Below are 21,706 nucleotides of genomic sequence, written 5' to 3' on the forward strand. Positions count from 1 at the left end.
TACCTAGTTTATGTGCCTTCTCTGAGAAATAATTTCTTCTCAGTAAGTAAAGCTGTGTAACGGTCTGACAGTAAGTTTTGAAAATATGCATGTAATAATCAAATGCAAAAATAGCGCGATTGTAATGAAAGCTAAAGAACAAGGTGGATTCTTTGTGTTGTGTTTAAAATATAAGGGGCAAGTGTTTTAATGTTACACGCATCAACAATGAACTGGTAAAATGGCACAATCGGTTTGGTCATCTTAATTTTGAAAGTTTGTCTGAAATGATTAGTAAAGATTTAGTACGTGGACTATAAATTAAAGATCAACAAAGACATTTCGACGGTCAGTGTGTAACATGTGCAAAAAGTAAAATTTGCGTTAATAAATTTTCTCGCGTAAAGGAAAATAGTGCGCAGAATTTATGGCCGATTATTTATTTTGATATATGCGGACCAATGAATACGAAGTCACTTGAAGGATGACGTTATTTTGTAACGTTCATTGACGGTATATCACGATACATATGTTTGCGTATATTTTTTGATCAAGAGACGGAAGTTTTTTCCGCGTTTAAAAATTATAAACTTATGGCGGAGAAACAAACGAACTGTCAAGTAAAAATTCTTCGCAGTGATAACGGTCGCGAGTATTGTAGTAAGGGGTTTAATGATTTTCTTAAAGAAAGCCCTGTGTGTCCCATTTAAAGATGTTTTGCTCTTTAGCGATAGTAATGGATAAGACTCAGAAGAGAAAGTTTCAATCTAAGGGTAAGACGATAAAAATGGTGGGTTATTCCGATATTTCAAAAGACTGTCGGTTATATGATTCTGTTGCCAAAAAAGTAATCGTTAGCCAAGATGTGGTATTTATTGAGGACACATATGCTGATTCGGATAAAATGCAAGTAATGTGCTGACATTCGAACTTGGAAGTTTGGTGAGTCAAGAGCAGACAGAACCTGAAAGAGTTCCAAAAAGAATTAGTCAAGAGCAAGTTATCGAAATGTTCATTCAGAACCTGAAGTGAGGGAAGAAAATAGTGTACAATCTAGCTGCGTTGGCCGCGGTAGACCGAAAATTATTCGTACTGGTAGACGTGGACGCCTGAGAAAAGCGCGTAATGAACTAAACTTGTTAAAAGCGGCAGATGTTCAAATACCTCAATCTGTGAATGAGGCTTTTAACAGCGAATTTTCAAAACAATGGCAAGATTCGACGCAGAAGGAGTATGATGCTTTGGTGAAAAATGAAACTTGGTCGTTGGTCGATCTGCCACCTGGTGAAAAAGCAATCGGATGTAATGGACGTGTCATCGGCGTACCTAAGTAGTGATCTTCATGATACAGTGTACATGAAGCAGCCAGAACATTTCGTAGATGAGAAATTGGTGTGGTTAAAAATTAAAATTATTTAAACAATTTTTATATATATTTCGACTAAATAATATTAAATGCTTACAGCCAAAAATAAAAATTCTGAAGTAATCAAAAATTTTCTTTTTGATTTACATAAATTGAAAAAGAACTTAATTCAATAATTTCAAACAATAGTAAATAGTATTAACCCTACAAGAAGTCTCCGACGCGTACCGAGATTGAATAAAGCGCTCTATGGTTTAAAACAGGTCGGACGAGAATGGAATATTAAGCTAGAATCAGTATTAGTTGATGTAGGCTTCAAGCCATGCGCTAGCGAACCGGGCGTTTACACCAGTGATTTCCAAAGTGGTCCAGGTGGACCCCAGGTGTCCACGGGAGACTCGACGGGGGTCTACCCTGGCGTTAAACAAATATGGGGGTCCACGAGTTGTAAGTGGCGGCCCACGAGTTGAAAATGGGGGTCCACGAAAATGTATTTGGTTGCGATAGTAAAGAACAAAAATGGTTGCTTGATAGCCTCTTTATTTAACTTTAATTTTTTTGAGTGGTGTATAGTGCTCTTGACGCACTGCTATACTTACTGTCACTTTGTGTTTGCATACGTGGGAAAGCCTTAACGGCCACCTGCAGACTAAAAAGAAACAGATGCTGGTATAGCACTGAGTGAGGCGGAAATTGCTGGCGGCAGAGATTTGAGCACTTGTGTCTATAATGCTGAGTTCCATGAGGGGGAATGCTTGTTTAATCCCAGCACTGAGTCCGAACTCACACACTGACTTTGGGCCAGGATCTGGGGAAGTTAATGGGGAAAAAAGGGGAGGGGAAGCAGTTTACGTGTCTGCAGTGATAGCCAAGCTGGACTTAAGGCATTGGCCAGTCCTCTATCTAAGTACTTCTAAACTAGTTCGACAATGCAAGTCCCGACTAAATTATGTTGGCAAACATTACCAGCTCGCTTTACTCAGGGTGCCAGGTCACTCGGGAGCGCCTGGAAATGAGACACCTGACCACGTGGCCTCAGTCCGCTCAGACTAGGCATTCCACGATCCGCAACCAGTTATAGCACTCCCCACTTTGCTCAGCAATGACTGAGAGCAATGCAGGTGGGAAAAACTCATGTTGCCTTCAATATCAGAAGGTCAATCTAGTTTTTTGCTCTCACTAATAAGACGGTACTGCAGGCAACTTGTTGGATTGCTGACTGGTCACTTCACGTGGCAAATGATAACCCCATTTGCCCATCCTGCCTTGAGGAGGATGAGACGGTGGAACACTTTCTGTGCTTCTTGCTTGCTTGTTTATCGTCAATTTTTCTATATTCGGTCTTTTCTCTTTTGCCAGTTTATGAATTTAAAGTTTGGCGTAAAAAGATTTGTGGTTTTGTTGTTTCAAGTTTTGCGTTTTAAAAATGTGAGTGATGAATATTTTTCGCATCACTTTAAAACCCGGAGCGATAAAAATAAAAATGATGCCATCAACACAAATAAACCATTTTACAAATATGTACGTCACATGCAAATTCAGGAGCGAGCCGAACATGTGAGGAGTTTATGGAGTGCTCTTAAAAAATACAACTCCTCAGGGCGAGGTAGTACTTTGATGGCTTTACGAGCTCTGTTTTTCTTTTTTAACTTGCAAGTGTGTAGTCACATTATTTTAATAAATAGAACGCATGAAACTATTTTTTTTTTATATTTGCCACTCCGACTTTAGTTTTGGAACTCACACACGATGCCAATTTTCATCGTTTGATCTAATCTTCACATTTTTTGATGAGTTTTGGGAATATGTTAGAAAGGGCAGCAGGGGGTCCACCGAAACCAGTAAAGTTTTGAAAGGGATCTACGAGAAAGGTTGCTGAACTACAATACGCGTCATAGTTTTTTAAAATATAACTAAATGGTTTATAATAGCCCATTTCGAAGAACGATCCAACTGGCTGGTTCCTCGTCAGATGGTGTTCCATGTATTAATTTATTTTGCTGACAACACAATCCTCCAACTTCTCCAAAAATAGTGGATCCTGAAACCACTTTTCTTCAAAAATGTACCGTTCCATATCCATAGGTGAATCCATGTTCATGTTTTCCTCAGTCTTGAAGTAAAGCTTCTTCGTTTCCTTATTAAAATATATTTTGTCTATGTTTAAAGCCTCATAACATAATAAATAGTCAGTCATTGGTTTAAATTTTCTTTCTGAATAATTTTTACTTGATGACCTTTCTTTTTGTATGTTTCTGTTTTGATAGAAAAGTGGATTGTAGGCAGTTGTGTACACATCAAATAGTTTGTTTGCAGTTGTGTATCGTTGATAAAAGAATGCGCATGCACATGCATTTATTAGCGTGGGATATACACAATCATATTTATGAATTCCTGTGGTTGTTAATTTAAAATAGTAGGTTTATATAATCACAACTCGTTGATTATGTCCATGAAAAGTTTAACATGCTCTTTTTTAATATAACAACTATATGTATTTAATAATTTCTCCAATTCCACTGCTAACATTTTTTGAACAAATCTCAAATAGGTTTAATTTTATAATGATAGAAAATGTATATTTGTTTTATCGTTTTAATTAGAAATTTTTTTTATTGAATGTATTAATCTCATATATAAAATTTTTTAAATCAATATTTTCCTTATTTTCTCCATTATAATAGCGATTATATAAATTTATTAATTTCACAGCATTTTTAGGTTGTCTTTCATAGCAATTACATGTTTCAGGTCCTGATTTAGCATTATTATTACTCCAAGGACAGATCGTATGTTTTCCATATATAGATTTTATCCAAGACCCATTTTCCGCCTGTTTAGTTAATATACATCCATTTTATATAATGCTTCTATGATGAATTAATATGCGTTCAAAATTCCTTTCTAGAAATTCTTCAATTTCGTAACTTCATATTGTCCTATTTAAATATTCGCTAAAAATAAGAACTACTTCCAACAGCTTTAAATTTTAACTAAATTCTTTTATTTCATCATAGCGCTATATATGTATAAGATATCGCTATATATATCTAAGAAAAAGTATATATAATCTGAACCCATTTATCAATGTTATTAAGTGTGTAGAAGGGTCTAAGAGAATAAATAATGGTTGAAAAAATAATAATTGTTATAGTTGTGCAATGATTCTATTTTGCTAATAAATTTATAGCAAAGGAAATTAGCATTTCAGCACTGATTGATTCACATATTGAAACATTTATTATTCGTCCACCTTTTAGTTATTCAAGATTAACATTGAAAGAAAGAATAACAATAGAGTGGTTATATAAATATCATCATGGATTGCATTATATAACTTGAAAGTTTAGATGTTATTAAAATGTTAAAATATTAGTTATTATTTGCTCCATATACAAGTGATCGGTATTTTCATCGCACATGCGCCATCATGTTCTGCACGACTGCATCATCGACTTTACGCGATGCGCACAACTACTTTGTTTTGCACTCTTCAATATTTTTCACTGTTTCACCTGTTTTCTTCAAGATTCCTTTGACAATTGACCAATATTCCCCAATAGGACGTAGCTCTGGGCTATTGGGTGGATTGCAGTCGTGAGGTACAAAATTGATGTTATTTGCCATGCGTGCCATGTCCGCCTAGAACAGTGGCCTCTTCTTATCTGTTGATAAAGGACAGAAGACGCCTTTTGAGGCACTCATCCCGATAAACTTGATCATTCATTGTCCCGGATGGGAAAAAAGAGCCACTCTTACGGCCACAAGAACAAATAGCTTGCCAAACCATGTGGTTTTTGGAAATTTGGACTTCATTTTCAGCTTACAACTTTCAGGGGCATCTTGACGACTTGCAGCAGTATACAAATCTTGACCTGCAAAACATTTTTTAAAGCAGTAGGTTTCGTAGTCCATAACAATGCAGTTGTATTTTTTAATTTAGAATTCATACAACTTCCGAATGGGGGTTTTCGCTGTAACATTCTACTTTGCGCCTCGGTCTGGCGCTGTTTGAGCTGTAGAACATCTCAATGAAGCTTTCCGCTTTACCTGTTGTACGAAAAACTGCAATCTCCGTACGGATTTTGCAACATAACGCGACAAAACCTTCGGATCTCGCGAAAACGCACTGAGGACCTTCCGAGCACTGTTTTTATCACTTTGACCATGCTAACCCCCGCTCTCTGGTTTTCTCGTAACTGCCAGGCCTTATTTGTACCGTTTAAAACCAGTGTTGCCATTTTAGCCGTTTTCCGGCTAGATTTAGCCGGTTGCGATAGCAAACAGCCGGAGAAATTTCGATTTAGCCGGCAGCCGATTTGTTAGCCGCTTTGCAGAAAAAAATTAGCCTTTTTTAGCCGATTTTGCTATTTGCCTTGTTTTCTTAAATTTCAAATATGTATATATGTTTCCATTTTTGACTAAGCGACCCAAAATCTGTTAGAAATGGAGAAAGTTTTCATGTCCGGCAGGATTGTATGAAATTGGGCCTATTTCGCTTATTTTTATTTTAAACGAAGAAGGGATTTTCTTCATAAAATGTTTCTTATAAATGTCTTAATTTTAAGTGTGAAGTTTTATTCGCAAACTTAGAAAATAAGAAATGGTTTCACTGTTAAGACTCTTAAGATGCGTTTGTGTTTGTCTTCCCAGATAGCGCATATTCAATTCTGCCTAAATTAAAAAACATAATTTTTGCCCACTCCCAAAGGTTTAAGGTAATGGAAAAATGGATATTTTCAAGTAATATGTACACATATGTATTTTTTTAAACAAACGTTTTTGCTGAGAACTTATTCAAATCCCAAAAACCGAATGCCATCTTGAATGAAAGGAACCAACACTGAAGTGAGTCAAAATGAAAATAAAAGAGCACAAATTTTTATGTAAAGCAAAACTCGCTGGGAATCCTACGAGACATCTTCCGACCATATGACCGGTCATCTAAATCGGAGATCTGCAGTATTTTAGCATCATATTTTACATCAGAATTGAAGGGATTTCGGAAAAATCTGACCAGTTCTTTTGTGTAACTGTGATTTTGCATCCCTTGTCAACATATGGCCTCGGTTGATGTTAACTTAAGGTCGTTGTTTTACTGCCTTAAAATTGAAGCCAAATTTTTACAGCGTTTTTTATGTGTATTGGTTTCTATTTGAGTGTATTGAGAATCGGCCAGTCTGAAAAGGCCTTGTAGGGAAGATTATAGGTTTGTTCGTCGAAAATCCAGCGAGAATTATATCAAAATATCAGATAGTAATAGTAATAAATATTTTTTTTTCCGAGTACCTTTCAAATCATTGGAATTAACTAAATTAATTAAGTAAACAAGTATTAACTTACATTTTTCATTTTAAAATCGCTCCAGTTTGTAAATTTTTAAATTGAACGAACTTGTTTATTCAAATTATCGTCGACAAAAAATCCAACCATGTGCCACAATCATATCTTTTTCCTAATTGCATTTTCTTGCTGGCAAAACTTTTTCCGGCTCGAATTTGTAACTTCTCTCCAAGAAATGGTATTTTTACTCGTGATTTATTTAAATAAAACATGTGAAATTTAGTTGAAACATTTTAGCCGTTTTTAGCCGGTTTTATTTGTCAATTTAGCCGGTTCATCCAAAAAGTTCTGGCAACACTGATTAAAACCCTGCAAACTGTCGAATAGTGCAATCTTCAAATTTTTAGCAATTTTACATGTACTTAAGGCCGGATCATTTATAAACTCGTGCAAAATGGTTTGTCTCGTTTCTAACTCGGTTGCCATTTTTAACTCAACTAGGAATCAAATTCAAATGAAATTTCTTCTACGTCCAACTAAGGTCATGGTCAGCTGATGGAATTGGATTTTCAAAATATTGAAATCTTTTTGGGTAAGTTATAAGCTTCCCAAAGTGTCGCAGTGTGCTCACCCTTTATATAAATATACTTACCGCACAATTCTGTGTTTTCTTGATAAATTTTTTGTAAAGAAATTTTGTCAAAATTTTTATCAAGTAAAAGCTTCCTTCACATTCTTTGTCAGTATTTATAAAACAAAAAGCTCTGGGACTCCCACAAGAGTGGAACTGATTTCCACATGAGTGGAACTGATTTCATTGTCACATATGACAAATATGAATTTAAAAGCAAAAGAGCTTTTGACTGCCGTAGCCGAGTAGCTAAAGATGTCGACTAAAATTCTGTGTGCCGCAGGTTCAAATGCCGGCACATGGAGTATTTAATTGTTAGTTATGGCTTAATAAAAACCATATCTGTTTTTATGTTATTAGTTGTAAACATTTCTTTAGTCCGACGAATAAAAAAAGCTCAAGAAATGGTCAAGAAAAATTTAGTGAGCCAAATTTTCTTAAAAAGTACGAAGTTCTTAGGAATTTTTCTACGCTTTCTACTATGGTTTGCTAAAGTTTGTTTGTGAAGCGTACAAGGCATCCTTGTTTTGAACACAAATATATGCCCGTTCCATTATTACGTAAGGAAAAAAAAGACAGCAGGCTGTAAAATATCAGATGTCAAAATTCCATGAACACTACTATTCACACACACGAAATAATAGAAATTAATTTCTTGACCCTTTACTTAAAACGTCTGTACTTAGCTTTATACATTGCAATAATCAAAATAAGCATGATCGTTAAAATTAAGCTTGGGAACCCCGACTAAGCAAAATAAGAAATTTCAAGGAAAAGCTTAAACTTTTCGGCCCTGCTCATAAGTATTATAACATAAACAAATAAATTCACGTCTCTAACTGTGTTGGAAATTTAGTAGAATTCTAGAAACTGTTATAAAAACTTCAATATTTTTAATCAAAGTTTATAAATATGCAGTTCTATAGCCCATTATATTTTAGAATAATTAAACGCGCTTATTTTTTATAACTCTTTCTACGCACGACTTGAAGGTATTCTCCTATTTAAATATTTTCGTGTTAGATGCAAGATTACACTTTCCTACACTAAAATTTGATGGGCTTCAAAACAAAATACTGGAAATCTTTATAAAACAATCTCTGATTAAAAAGTTTTAAATTTGAAGACAGTTTTTATAGTTCTATCAAGTTTGCAGCACAGTTAGGAATTTGAATTTAAATGGTTTATGGAGTATTGGACATAGTACTTAAATAAAAGCTAGACGAAAAATATTTAAAATTAAAAACATTGGAAATTAAAAAAAGTCACTACATATTTCGCGTGCTCAGTGATATATTTATGAGTGTACAGTATCGTTAATATCAATAGCACCCCCATTTCAAAGCGGGATTGTTTACCACTTTTGTTTATTTTTTTTTTAATCTGATTAAAAGAACAAAAATTTTGATGAAAAATCGTTAAATTTAACTTTGTTTTGTATAAAGTTTTAAAACACGGTTTATATGATTTTGTTTTAAGCATGACCATACTTATATAAAATAATAACAAACAAATATTAAGTCTCAATATACAATGAATATTAAAAAATGGTGTACGCAAACTTTTGCTGTTAAGTGTAACTTAACTAAATTTTATGATTATATTTTGCATTCAATTTTATACGTACGTATACATATATATATGAATAAAAGTGACATTATTGTTACCAATAACGACTTTTTTGGAAATATTTTAGCAGTTGCACCATAAACTAGAGGACTAAATACTATTAAATAATCGAAAACAGTTTGTTATTAGTTTTAGGGTCTAAGAAAATCGAAAAAATGCTATAGTATGGTATATTTGTGCATCTTTTGTCAGCTTTCACATGACCAGGATGAGTAACATTGATCACAGCGCAACTAGCAACATATTTATGAGTTTCAACCGTCCAGCTCTGCATCCCTTTTGCAGTAGTTCAGAGACAGTTCTAAAATTTGTAGGGCCAAACTGCCAGACTGTCTAGTGAGGATACTAATTTCTACCTAACACTAGAAAATATTTGTTGTGCTTCTATTTGGTGACCACTAGTGAGTTGGCTATTTACATTACGTATTGCCTTACCTAATCTATTAAGGGCCGGTTGTTCAATGTCTGATTAGCTCAAATCGGAGGTAGAAGCTCCGGTTAAGTACAACGGCTGCTTTATCGATCACATGTTACATGCATCATGTCGAAATCGTCGATAGTGTAGTGGTAGTGATAACCAGACGGTGAACAACCGGCCCTAAATGTTAAACTGTGTTCAAATACCTCAGTAGAATTCACAACAATGGCGTTTAGATTTTTTATTTTAGATTCGTTTTCACCCATTTTATAAAAAATATAAAATATATAATATTTAATAATTAAGGTAATAATAAATTGTTAGTAATAAACGGCAAGAATCTTTGATCCTTGCCGTTCAATAGGCAGCCGTTGGGTTACCAAAATATTTTGTTAGTATAGTTTAGGGTTAGGCTAAACAACATCCGTAAACCTAGCTGACCCAAGTCACCAAAAATCAATCAAAATTAGCTAGAAATTAGGTTTCTTTTAGGTGTAAATTAGGGCCTCCAAAATTAATTTAGGTGGTCCTTTGTTTTCCGAGAAATTCGGACCCTAGCTGACCCATCTTTAAATTTAGGTTTTAAAATTTCCAAATATATGCTGGAATTAGGGGTCTTTTAGGAGCCACTAAAACTAATTTAGTAGCTCCATTGGTTTCCGAGAAATTCGCAAAAGTGTTTTTTCATCTAGCTTAGCGCTGTTAACCTAAATCTTTAAATTTTTGTTTTAAATTTTCGAAAAACATATATGCAGGAATTAGGTGTCTTTTAGGTGTTCTTCAACGCCACTAAAACTAATGTAGCTAGCTGACCCACACATTTTTTCCAATTTCTAGGAAACCAATGGAGCTACTTAAGTAGTGCTGAGAACCTTTGTTTACAAATTGAGCAAACTAAATAGTGTCGTTACACATATCTATGTAAATTTGTGCAAATTAAAATGAAATAAAAGCAAAAGCGAGTTTATAAAAACATGGTAAAAATGAGTACAACGAGTAAACTGGCAGGAGTAGAAAATGTTTAATGTAGAGAAATTTGTCTGTCTACAGATTTATTAAAAACTTCCGACTGTCTAAAGAGGCGTTTGTGAACTAAATAAAATAATACTTTTGAGGAGGGCTGCCACCTATTTTTATTTTAGCTCAGTTAAATTGACAAAATAAATGAAATATTGCAATGTGGGTATTAAACTTTAGACTTTTAAGAAGGATTACAACCGAAAATAAGTTTGAGGAGGGTTGCCACCTGTTGGAAAATTTGACTAAATATAATTGATCAAATAAATGGCTTATTACAATAAAGGTATAAAATTAAAGAAGTTTAAAAAACAGACTGTAGGAAATATTTTTGGGGAGGGCTGCCACCTATTTGAAAATTTTAGCTCACTTAAATTGATAAAATAATTGAAAAATTGCAATGTGGGTAATAAACTTTAGATTTTTAAGAAGGCTTGCAGTCGAAAGTATGTAGGTAAAGGGTTGCCCCCTGTTTGAAAATTTAACTCAATTCAATTGATAAAATAAATGACTTTATTACAATAAAGGTATCAACTTAAAGACGTTTAAAAAACATGACTGTTGGTAATATTTTTAAGGAGGGTTGCCAACTATTTGAAAATTTGAACCCAGTTAAATTGAATAAAGAAATGAAATATTGCAATATGGGTATCAACCTAAAGAGCTTTAAGAAGACTTACGGTCGAAAATATGTTTGAAGAGGTTTGCCACCTGTTTGAAAATAAAACTCCATTAAATTGATAAAATAAATGAAATGTTACAATATGAGTACCAAACGAAAGGTATTTAAGGAATCTTGATTTGGAAATACTCTCAATAGAATTACGCAATATATAAAAGTAAACTGAAAATATTCGAATTAAATGAAATATTACATAACTGGTTCGAAACGGACAGCGTTTGGGAAAGCTTTACAAGAGAAATTTTTTGTTAATGTTCTCACGTATCCAAATCCAGATAGTTAAAATGAAGAGAGAGTTTACAACATCTTATCAAACGAAGAGATCATATTATCAACGAAGATTTGGTATACAAATTACGCACAGAAAAAAATTAATAAATAACAACTGATAGAAATTAAAAAATTATAAAAAGCGTAACGAAAACATAAAAATATCCCATGAAATGAAATAATGAAAACTTAAAATGTTTATCACCATTCCCTTACATTAACAGTTAAGTTTTAATCATAAACAATTTCGTTTGGGGTCGCCATAGCCTACTAAGTATATTCCGAGTAAAGAAATTTTTAATAACAATAGATAATATTATTATGATTATTATTACTATTGCGAACTCCTATTATATGTGCAAACAGACATTCTCAAATTAAAGCTAAAGCAGAAGGGCATTTACGATCGCATGATGCAAGTGTTAATATAATAAGAGCTGCGTGTAATTTCTGTCGTGTGCCGATGACATCGACATCATCGGTAACAAAAGCCTCGAAGTCTCTTCTGCCTTTCCAAGTTGGATAACGAACGATAACAACATCAAATAAACAGTCTGTGCAGTTGGCACTCACGTCACTGTTGCCAGTTGTAATTTCGAGAAAGTAAAGAATTTCGTTTACTTGGGAACCAGCATTAACACCGATAATAATGTCAGCATATAAATCCAACTCAGAATCACTCTAGCCAAAAAGTGCAACTTTGGACTGAGTAGGCAATTCGGGAGTAAAGTTCTCTCTCGACGTACAAAAACCACACTCTATAAGTCACTCATCATTCCCGAGCGGGTTTATGGCGCAGAAGCATACACTCGGAGGTTTGCCATTGCCTGCCGAGGGACGACCGCTGTTAGGAAAAAACCTTTTTTCTAAATTTTTGCGATTTTGCTTTGACCAGGGTTTGAACCCAGGTGTTGCGGAGTGGAAGCGCGCACTGCTTACCACTACACCACAGCGGCCGACTAAAAAAGGAAAGGACTATTTACCAGCAATAAAATGCAAGTAAATTTTGACAGCTGCCTTTGTTGCATAGCGCCACTTGCGACCGGATAAAATAGACTAAGGAATTTTTAGCGAAAGGAGGACAGAACTGCAATTTCTCGGAGAAAGTTAGAATCCGGCTGCTGGTCGACACTGTTGGCTTTTTGATTTCAAAAATAACTTCATCATCAAGAAACGCGATGTTTTAGCATCATTTCCAATTTTTTCCCATAATTTTCGTTTTCTTTTACAAATAGTTGCAAAAAATACTCGGCTTTTCTTTTAAGAGTTTCATGGAACTTTCGCAAATATCATCAGCACCAATCTTTACCAACATGGTTGACAACCGAAGAAAGATTTTTTATAAGGCCATAAAATAACAAAAACGAAAGTTTTTCTTTTTTCGAACATCCAAGCAGCCAAACTTCAAACAAGTCGCCTTTTGTAATAGCATGATAACCCAGAATACACAGTTTCTTGAAAACGGCTAGAAACGGCGGCTTAAGTAAAATACAATCTACTCATTACATGTTAATTTATCTATTCCCCTTTCTCTTTTGTTTGCCGAAGGTTAAAATGGGAAAAAATCCGAAAATGTTTGAAGTTATGCAAAGATGTCAGTTTCTTTGCAAGCAAGTGATATAAAGTCAATTTTTTTTAAATTGGATATAGGTACTCACTTATATTTGTGTCTTCCAACTAAAATTTTCCTTTAATTATTCGAACTTTATAAAAAAAAAAATGCACTTGAATCTTAAGACATAAACCACCGGTTGCGCAAACAACGTCTCAATAACGTTTTGAAAGTGTAACTTTGTTTGATTGCCGTTTAACGTTGCTTTTTATAAAAAAAAAAGTAACGCTTTTGTTATTTTGGAGTATTCCCTATCGAATGGCAACAAAAAATATTGTACAACTGCGTTTACGAAACTGGACTTTCGCAATGAATCATTTGACCTAATGCGCGGTGGAAGGACCAAAGATCACTTCCTTAGCTACCATGGCATTGAACTTGCCATGTTAAGCGCTCGAAGTGTGTTCCAAGCGCTAAAATAAGACGTCTTTGATTGCCTCGTCACTTTTTCATCGGGGCGTGGGCGCAAATAAACGAGATGTTTAAGAATCTTGTTTTGCTGCGGATTGTGGTGAGATAGTACTCGGCGACGGAGTCTCGCTCCCACTACAAATCCGGCACCGAATTTGTGCTCCTTTACGCGGCAGCTGTAATAGACGTCGGAAAGTCCTATCGTTTTTCTACCTTGCCTCATCTTGCGCATTTATTAGATAATGGTGATGTCAGCCTTAGTCTTCTCGAAGACTTAAACCGGCCGGGCATTCCAGATATGCCTCCAAATCTCTTCCAAACATAAATCCTCAGCAGCTTGATCCGTATGCAAAAGAATCGTTTTTGGCCACTATCTGGTGATTGCGAAAGTGAACCCGGAAGCACCGTCCAGTTCTGTCGGTTGCAGAAATTGAAAATAAATTTTTCTTGACTCTTGTGATAAAACAGAACCAAGTAACTAGAAGCTACTTTCTATTTTCGAATTCTTAAAGAACAACATTTTTTTCTATCTTGCTTCCAGCAACCATAAAGTAAAATTGAAATACAACGAGGTACGAAAAATATATGTGAAAATCAAGATTAGTTACACAAAACCTTAATTTTCTCAACTTTGAAAAAAAAAACAAGTTACTTGGTTCTGTTCTATCACAGGAGGAATGCATTCGTCTCATTTATGAAGGTTCCATTTCTACCACATATACACACATCTCCTTTTTCATTTGTATGCATTTTCTTTCACAAGATCAACTAATCAAAAATTACACGAAAGATTTAGCTTTTTGTTCTCTAAAATTCTATAAGTATGAAGGCAATGTATTTAAATCATAACCAAAAATGATGATACTCATATTTTTTCATTCGACTTTCATTAAAGTAATGCAGCTTTTATATATTTAATTTTCAAAACAACTGTGTTTTCCAGGTTCCTGGCCGAATGTTTCCAATTGAAATCGATTATGAGGACGAGAAGACAATTGATGACCCGGAAAAATTAAAAATTAAATCAAAGCTGGATACATCCGTTCAAGAATTAATGAAGCTTTTATTTGACATTGACACTATGAAAAGAACAATGATGCTATTTGATCTGGATATGGAAAAAATGCCGTTAGGAAAACTAAGCCAAACACAAATTCAATCTGCATACAAAGTGCTGACTGAAGTTTATGAACTTATACAGCAAAATGAGAGTAAACCCAAGTTCATTGATGCCACTAATCGATTTTATACTTTAATACCACATAATTTTGGAGTTCAAGCTCCCCCACTTTTGGATACTATTGAACAAGTCGAAAACCATCGCCAGGTCCTTGATTCGCTTTTGGAAATTGAATGTGCTTATAGCATGTTGCAAGCTGAAAGCAAAGAAGAGGATGTAAATCCTTTAGACAAACATTATGATCAACTTAAAGCTAAAATTGAGCCCATTGATAAAAATAGCGAAGAATTTGAAATCCTCGAAACATATGTCCGAAACACCCACGGTGAAACGCATAGAATGTATAAGCTGGAAATCGTTGACATATTTAAAGTAGCACGTCAGGGCGAGACCCGACGTTATAAACCATTTAAAAAGCTCAAAAACCGAAAGTTACTATGGCACGGTTCTCGACTTACAAATTTTGCTGGTATTTTGTCACATGGGTTGAAAATTGCACCACCGGAAGCTCCTGTTACAGGCTACATGTTTGGAAAAGGAATATACTTCGCAGATATGGTCTCAAAATCTGCAAATTATTGTTGTACTACATCTCAAGATCCTACAGGTCTAATGCTTTTATCCGAGGTAGCACTTGGCGACATGATGGAATACACCTCTGCAAACTACATTACAAAATTGCCATCAAACAAACACAGCGTTTTAGGCCGTGGACGCACCATGCCTAATCCAAAAGAGTCATACAAACGAAAGGATGGTGTAGAGATACCACTTGGCAAACCAATTACAGATGCGAAACTAAATTCAACTCTTCTTTACAATGAATATATTGTCTATGATGTTGCTCAAGTTAATATCCAGTACCTCTTCCGTATAAATTTTAAATACAATATCTAAACAGAAAATGTGAAAATCATATTATTTAAAGTAAAACGGGATTTTTAAATAAATCTGATAACAAAGTGTAAATGTACAAGATGTTTTTGGTTGTCAATCACGACTGGCTTTATTTGAGTATTCATATTCTAATCTACCTATGCTATTTCTTATTTTCTAATTTCTTAAAGCTAAATTGTTGACGCTGCATTTGTATTGACATTTAGTCAAGTACATGCATTCGTTCCCACGTTTGTACATTTGCTGCTGCTGCTATTGTGGTTGGTGTCAAGTGGCACCTTCCACTACATATGTTAACTACCCTCCCCCGCAAATGCGGTTGCCCTCAGCAACAATTGCTTCCAAGCGGGCTCTAATATGTTCTCTGCTTTTGGCAATGTTCATCGTTAACAAACTATGTTGAAGCTGACAGAGTCAGTTTTTAATTTGATAATTCTGGGCTTTAACTTCATATACAATACTACTGTGGTCTCGCGCGAAAGAAAAAACAAATTTAATGTGTCACTATAATATTTATTTCTTACAATTAATTTATGATTGCTGTGAGTATTGCAATTACACCATACCACATCCATTTGCTATTTTCAAGAACGCCTTTTATCTCTTTAACTCGCTCGTTATTTCGAATATGCAGTTTATGAAGGAATGGCAATGATAGGTGTTTTTGTTGACTTGTCTCATTTAAAATAGTTTTCTTAGGAGCTAGGAGCTCAATAATATCGATCTGATGATTTGCTTTGAACTTCTCTCCATTCATCGTAAGAGATTTTTCAAATGTAATTCACAGGGTTCCATTAGCTCTAATCATTTCTCCATTTTCTTCGATGTCTAGCTTACTGTTGCGTGCGATGATTAATCCGTCTCTAATTACTTCAATCTCTTCTAAGTGGTCCGCCACCGTAGTGGGACAATTTGCTGTATGGTTGTTTAGAAGTTGTAAAAGGCAAACATCTTGCATATTAATACTACAATAGTTATATCCTACAGATTGTCTGCAATTTTCTAATGGATATTGGTTTCCCTTACAATTAGCAGTTAAATTATTCTTTAAATACAACATTTTGTTATTTTGAGCCACAGGACTTATTTGATATAATTTGCAAACTTTTGTTATTTGAGGAATTCGTTCGTTCGTTTTGGTAATAAATTTTTACATCTGAAATTGTAATATTATCGGACATGGGTGCAAGTGTGTTTTCCTTAAATTCTATCAAACTGATTTCTTCTGTATTTAAAATTAGTGGGTTTACAATATTATATTTTGCTAAGGCTACACCATACAACATGTTTTTTTTAAATTATCAATAACTATTCTATTTATTCGTGCCATGAGTAGAGTGACCACTTCATAATCAATTGCATTTCTAGTATTGGTATTGTTAATTCTGTCTGTTATTTCATCAATTTTTTGTTGAATTTCTTTGTTTATTTCTATTTGTCTATTTCCAGCCCTTATAATTTCCTTTTCGGTAGCTGTCAAAATTTGTAAGTCTTGATGGTCGGGGACTCCAGCCACAAATTTAAGAGCAGGCCCCAGGATGGCACGTCGAGTCATACCGGGTCTCCTGAGCATGCGAACTAAGTCGTCCATCTCGTCCAGGTCCTGTTGTAGTAGTTCTTTTTGTTTTTAATTTTTAAGAGCTGCTTTCATATTTATGTTGTCCAAAAAACCTTCTTCTATGACTGTAAAGTTTATAGTGTGTTTCAAATAAATGGAATTCTGAAAAATTGAGGTTCCCCCTGATAGTATCGGAATAAATAGAGCTGTTGAGTAGTCCACGATTCTCGTTGCCACTACCGGCACAAGGACAACCCTGCAATGTAAATGTCCTATTATTTTTTACATGGTTTAAATACTCTCGGTTTTTTTCTTTATTATGGTAACTTAAGTCCTTTTCCTGTTTCATTTTTAAACGATTCCTAATTTCTTTTTTAACTTCTTCAGTTGAATTGTATAATAGTTCTTTTGGCTTATATTTGTTAACTGAATGAATTGAGTTGGGATGAAACCAACGGGAAATGTTATATCGGTCAAAAACAAGTTATACGTGTCCCGGCGTTTCGCTGGGTCACGTCTAGGAATCGAGATATATATATAACTATCATATAGGGGAAATTGTCACCTTTGGTAGTCTTTTTTTGACATAACTCGAGAACCACTAGTCCGATTTTGCTCAAACAAATTTAAAATTAAAAACAAATTTAAAATTGCAAACCCTTTAATCTGTTCATATAACGTTTTTTTTTTATATAATCAACAGTTTTGCCGGTAAAAATACATGTATGAATTTTTTGCCTAAAATAATAAATTTTTTTTTAAAACTGTTGATTATATAGAAAAACGTTATATGAACAGATTAAAGGAATTGTAATTTTTAATTTTTTTTAATTGTTGTTGTTGTTTGAGCAAAATCGGACTAGTGGTTCTCGAGTTATGTCAAAAAAAGACCACCAAAGGTGACATATTCCCCTATATGATAGTTATATGTATATATATCTCGATTCCTAGACGTGACCCAGCGAAACGCCGCGACACGTATAACTTGTTTTTTTACTGATATAACTTTCCCCGGTAGTTTGAACCCTTCCTGATCACTGACCCTTACCATTTGTCTCAAAGTGTTATCAGTGATAATCTGTTTAGTGTCGTAAAATTGCGAGATAATTTCAATGTGTGGATTTTTTACGTCTATTGTATTGCGAGACGCAATATTCTTTACCACAGCGAATTTTGAAAATTTATCTATGCATGTAATAAAATATTTCCCTCCTGTGTAATATATATCTATGTGAAGAATCTCTCCTGGTGCTTTAGGGATAGGCATTACTCCTATAGGGTGCAGTATCGGTATGCGTTTGTATTTATTTTCCCTGCAAATTTTGCAATTTTCGGAAAATGTTTTAACCATTTTTACATGTCTGGAAAATAATACTCGGCCAATATTTGTTTACAATTTTCATTGCTTTCCCTATATGCTCTATTGTGCTCGTTGGCAATTATTTCTAACTGGTCATTTTTATTGAAAGTATCCTGCACAAGTTTGCTAGTGTACCTCATTTTTACTCCTGGAAATGCGTTTACCAGATCGTTTTGAATCATTCCTAAAGTTTCTTAACTGCAATGAATGCCATTCACAACTGCCGCGTTTAATGTGTCTTTCAAAGTGCATATCAAATTTGGGATGGATGAAAATTGCACCATGTGATTTGTGATTTCTGATTTGTTTTTGAAATAATGCTCTCATTTGCTTACGATCCGAGTTAAGCGAATGTTGAATGAAGATTTGGTTCTTAAAGCAGTTTATAGGATTTGGTACATAGGGAATAATATTTGTGGATGACTGTTCGCTATGAGCAGTAGTTGCGTGTATATGTTGACGTGACAGCGCGTCAACAACTTTGTTTTCTAATCCTGGCATATAATAGAATTTCGGAGAATATTCTTCAATAAAACTCCTCCATCTTTTAAGTTTTGTATTTGGGTTTTTTTCGGACATCGCGAAAATTAAGGGCTGATGGTCCGTATAAATATGAATATTCGGAGCCCCATATAAATAGTTTTTTAGGCTTTGCAAAGCCCAAACTATTGCTAGTATTTCTCGTTCATTTGTTGCATAGTTTTGTTCGGTTTTACTTAAAGTTCGTGAAACCATCGCTTTTGGCCGTCCCTTTTGCGATAAAACGGCTCCGATTGCATCAGCAGATGCACCCATTGTTAACTCAAAGGGTTTCCTAAAATCGGGATATAAAAGTAACACGTCTTCTGAGGCTAATATAGATTTAATTCTATTAAATGCACCTATCGCTTCAGCGTTTAGCTGAAGTTTTATATACTTAGAATTTCTGGCTGATACGTGCCCGTTTCGCCACTAAGATATTTTGTTAGACGTTTGGCAATTGACGCATAACCTTTTACAAATATCCTGTAATACCCCGCCCGTCCTAGAAAAGACCTCAGGCTGCGAAGAGATTTTGGTATTTCATAGTTAACTATATCTTTAATTTTGTTAGGGCATGTCTTAATTCCATCACTGGATACCCTAAAGCCTAAAAATTCTACTTCGGCGTGAAAAAATTTTGACTTTTCAGGTGCTACTCGCATATTTGCTTGCAAGAGTTTTGTCAGTATTCTCTTTACATCTGTTGTATGCTCTTCTGTTGACTTGGAAAAGATTATTACGTCATCGATGTACACTAGAGTGGTCCAAAAAAATTAAGTTGGAATTTTAATGCCGGCACCCCCTAGGATTGTTCTATATCGACAAAAATATACCCATATTTTTGTATTTTGAAATCAAAAAATATTTAGGGGGTGCTCAAAGCGCTCAAAGTTTTCCATGTATTTTATATGGAGAAAAAACCATTTTTCGTAGAAATGGTATAAAACTCTTAAAAATCAATATTTTTCTATCGGAAAACTGTGGTTCTCTTCAGGAGACTTCCAGTATTAATATCCAATTGTTTATTTAACCATTTTTTATGATTAAAGATTTTTCCATTGCATTTTCTAGAGGTTTTGGAGGACCTATAAAATATAGTTACTATGAAAAAATGGTTAAAGAGACAATTGCGTATTATTATTGGGAATCTCCTGAAGATAAGAAAAGTTTTCTGATCGAAAACTGTTGATTTTCAAGAATTCTACACTATTTCTACGAAAAGTTGTTTTTCCCCCTTATATAATGCATGGAAAACTTTGAGCGCTTTGAGCACTCCCTATTTTTATTTTTTTATTTTCAAAATAAAAAAAATAGGGGTATATTTTTTTTGATATAGAAAAATCCTAGGCGGTGCCGGCATTAAAGATCCGACCTTATTTTTTTTTACATACATTTTTGGACCACTTTAATGTACACATTACAACACTTTCCTATTTCCTCTCGCAGCACGTAATCTGTCACTCTTTGAAATATGCTTGGTCCATTTTTCAGGCCAAACGGTAATCTCCAAAACTCATACTTGCCGTTATTGACTGAAAATGCAGGTTTTTCCCTGTCAGATTCTTCTAACAATATTTGGTGAAATCCTGCTTTCAAGTCAACTGTAGTATAATATTTGGATTGCCCCAAGTTAGATAAGATCATCGAAATGTCAGGTATTGGGTAACGATCGGCCACCGTTTTTTCATTCAACTTTGGATAATCAAAAACTAATCCGTATTTCAGAGCCGCATCCTCCTTTTCACTCTTCTTTGAAACCACCAATACTGGAGCATTATAGGGAGATCGCGACGACTGAATTATACCGGGTCTCAATATTTTTTTAATTTCTTCATTGACAAATGGTACAGCGGCCATATTATATGACCGTGGCTTTGAGTATACCGGCCCTTTATCAAGAGTCCGTATAGTAGCTTTAATGTTTGTGTTAAAGGTAAGTTTCTGATCGGGCTGTGCAAATACTTGCATTACTTCTCTAATCATATCCTCAAACTTACTGTTGATTCTTGTAGGGACGCATTCTAGATTTATATCGATATTATTCACCTGTGCACATTCATAAAGTTCTATCGGTTCAGTACCATCTTTAAATATTAGAAGAGACTGTCTTCTATCGATAGTTGATTCTATTTGCGTGAGAAAGTCATACCCTATAATAGCATCAAAAGTTTTTAATGCTGGGAGTATGAAAAAATCAGAAATCTTACCAAATAATTGTATTTTACATTTTTCTGTGATTTTGTTAAATCCATTTACAGTTATAGCTAAGAACGGGTTATCTGTTTTTTTTTTTGATATTTTTTAAGTCGGAACGTTTTTTTTATGTAATTTTTTGCAGTGCCAGTATCAGGAAGTATATTTAACGTTTCACCGTTGTTTAGTTTCTTCCTGACATATGGCAATGCCGAATTTACCCTAAAAAATTAATCTCATCAGATGCTTTCCATTTCCAGACAACCGGTCAGGTACGAGCATGATTTTTAATTTCGACCAAACTCAAATACATTGTTTGTTGGTCCAAATAATGAGACACGTATTTTTTCTTTTGGCTCGGAAAAATTTTTCGGCCGAATTAAACGCGATTTTGTTTTTCAGGCAAAAATTGATTATTCGAATTAACAGTGAGAATGTTTTTTTAAAATGCCCATGACTTTGTCAAAATTTAATAGATTCCAACAATGTTTTTACTCAAATGTCAGTAATTCTTGTTACTTCAAGATAGAATGATATAATTATTGATTTTCATTATTTAAACTTTTTAATTTAACAATAAACAAAAAGTGCAAATTTTTTTTTGAAATTTAATTTCTCAAAAAGTGTATTTTTTTCTCAAACTTTTTTACCGGAAAAGAGACACTGAACTACAATCAACCCAAATTTCTAATAGCGAA

At 34.3% G+C, this 21,706-nt stretch overlaps 1 protein-coding gene across 1 annotated transcript in view; it reads left to right on the plus strand.

The window, feature by feature from the left end:
• Positions 1–15,383, plus strand: part of LOC118748704 (poly [ADP-ribose] polymerase) — a 143,564-nt gene extending 128,181 nt beyond the window's left edge. Inside the window, exon 3 of the mRNA XM_036483331.1 lies at positions 14,242–15,383. Within this exon, the coding sequence (XP_036339224.1) occupies positions 14,242–15,375 (1,134 nt within the window). The 3' untranslated portion in view covers positions 15,376–15,383. The remainder of the gene's footprint in view (positions 1–14,241) is intronic.
• The last annotated feature ends 6,323 nt before the right edge of the window (positions 15,384–21,706 follow it).

This window comes from Rhagoletis pomonella, unplaced genomic scaffold, assembly GCF_013731165.1.
Source record: "Rhagoletis pomonella isolate Grant_MI unplaced genomic scaffold, Rhpom_1.0 Rhpom_scaffold_00001, whole genome shotgun sequence".
Classification (NCBI taxonomy): Eukaryota; Metazoa; Arthropoda; class Insecta; order Diptera; family Tephritidae; genus Rhagoletis; species Rhagoletis pomonella.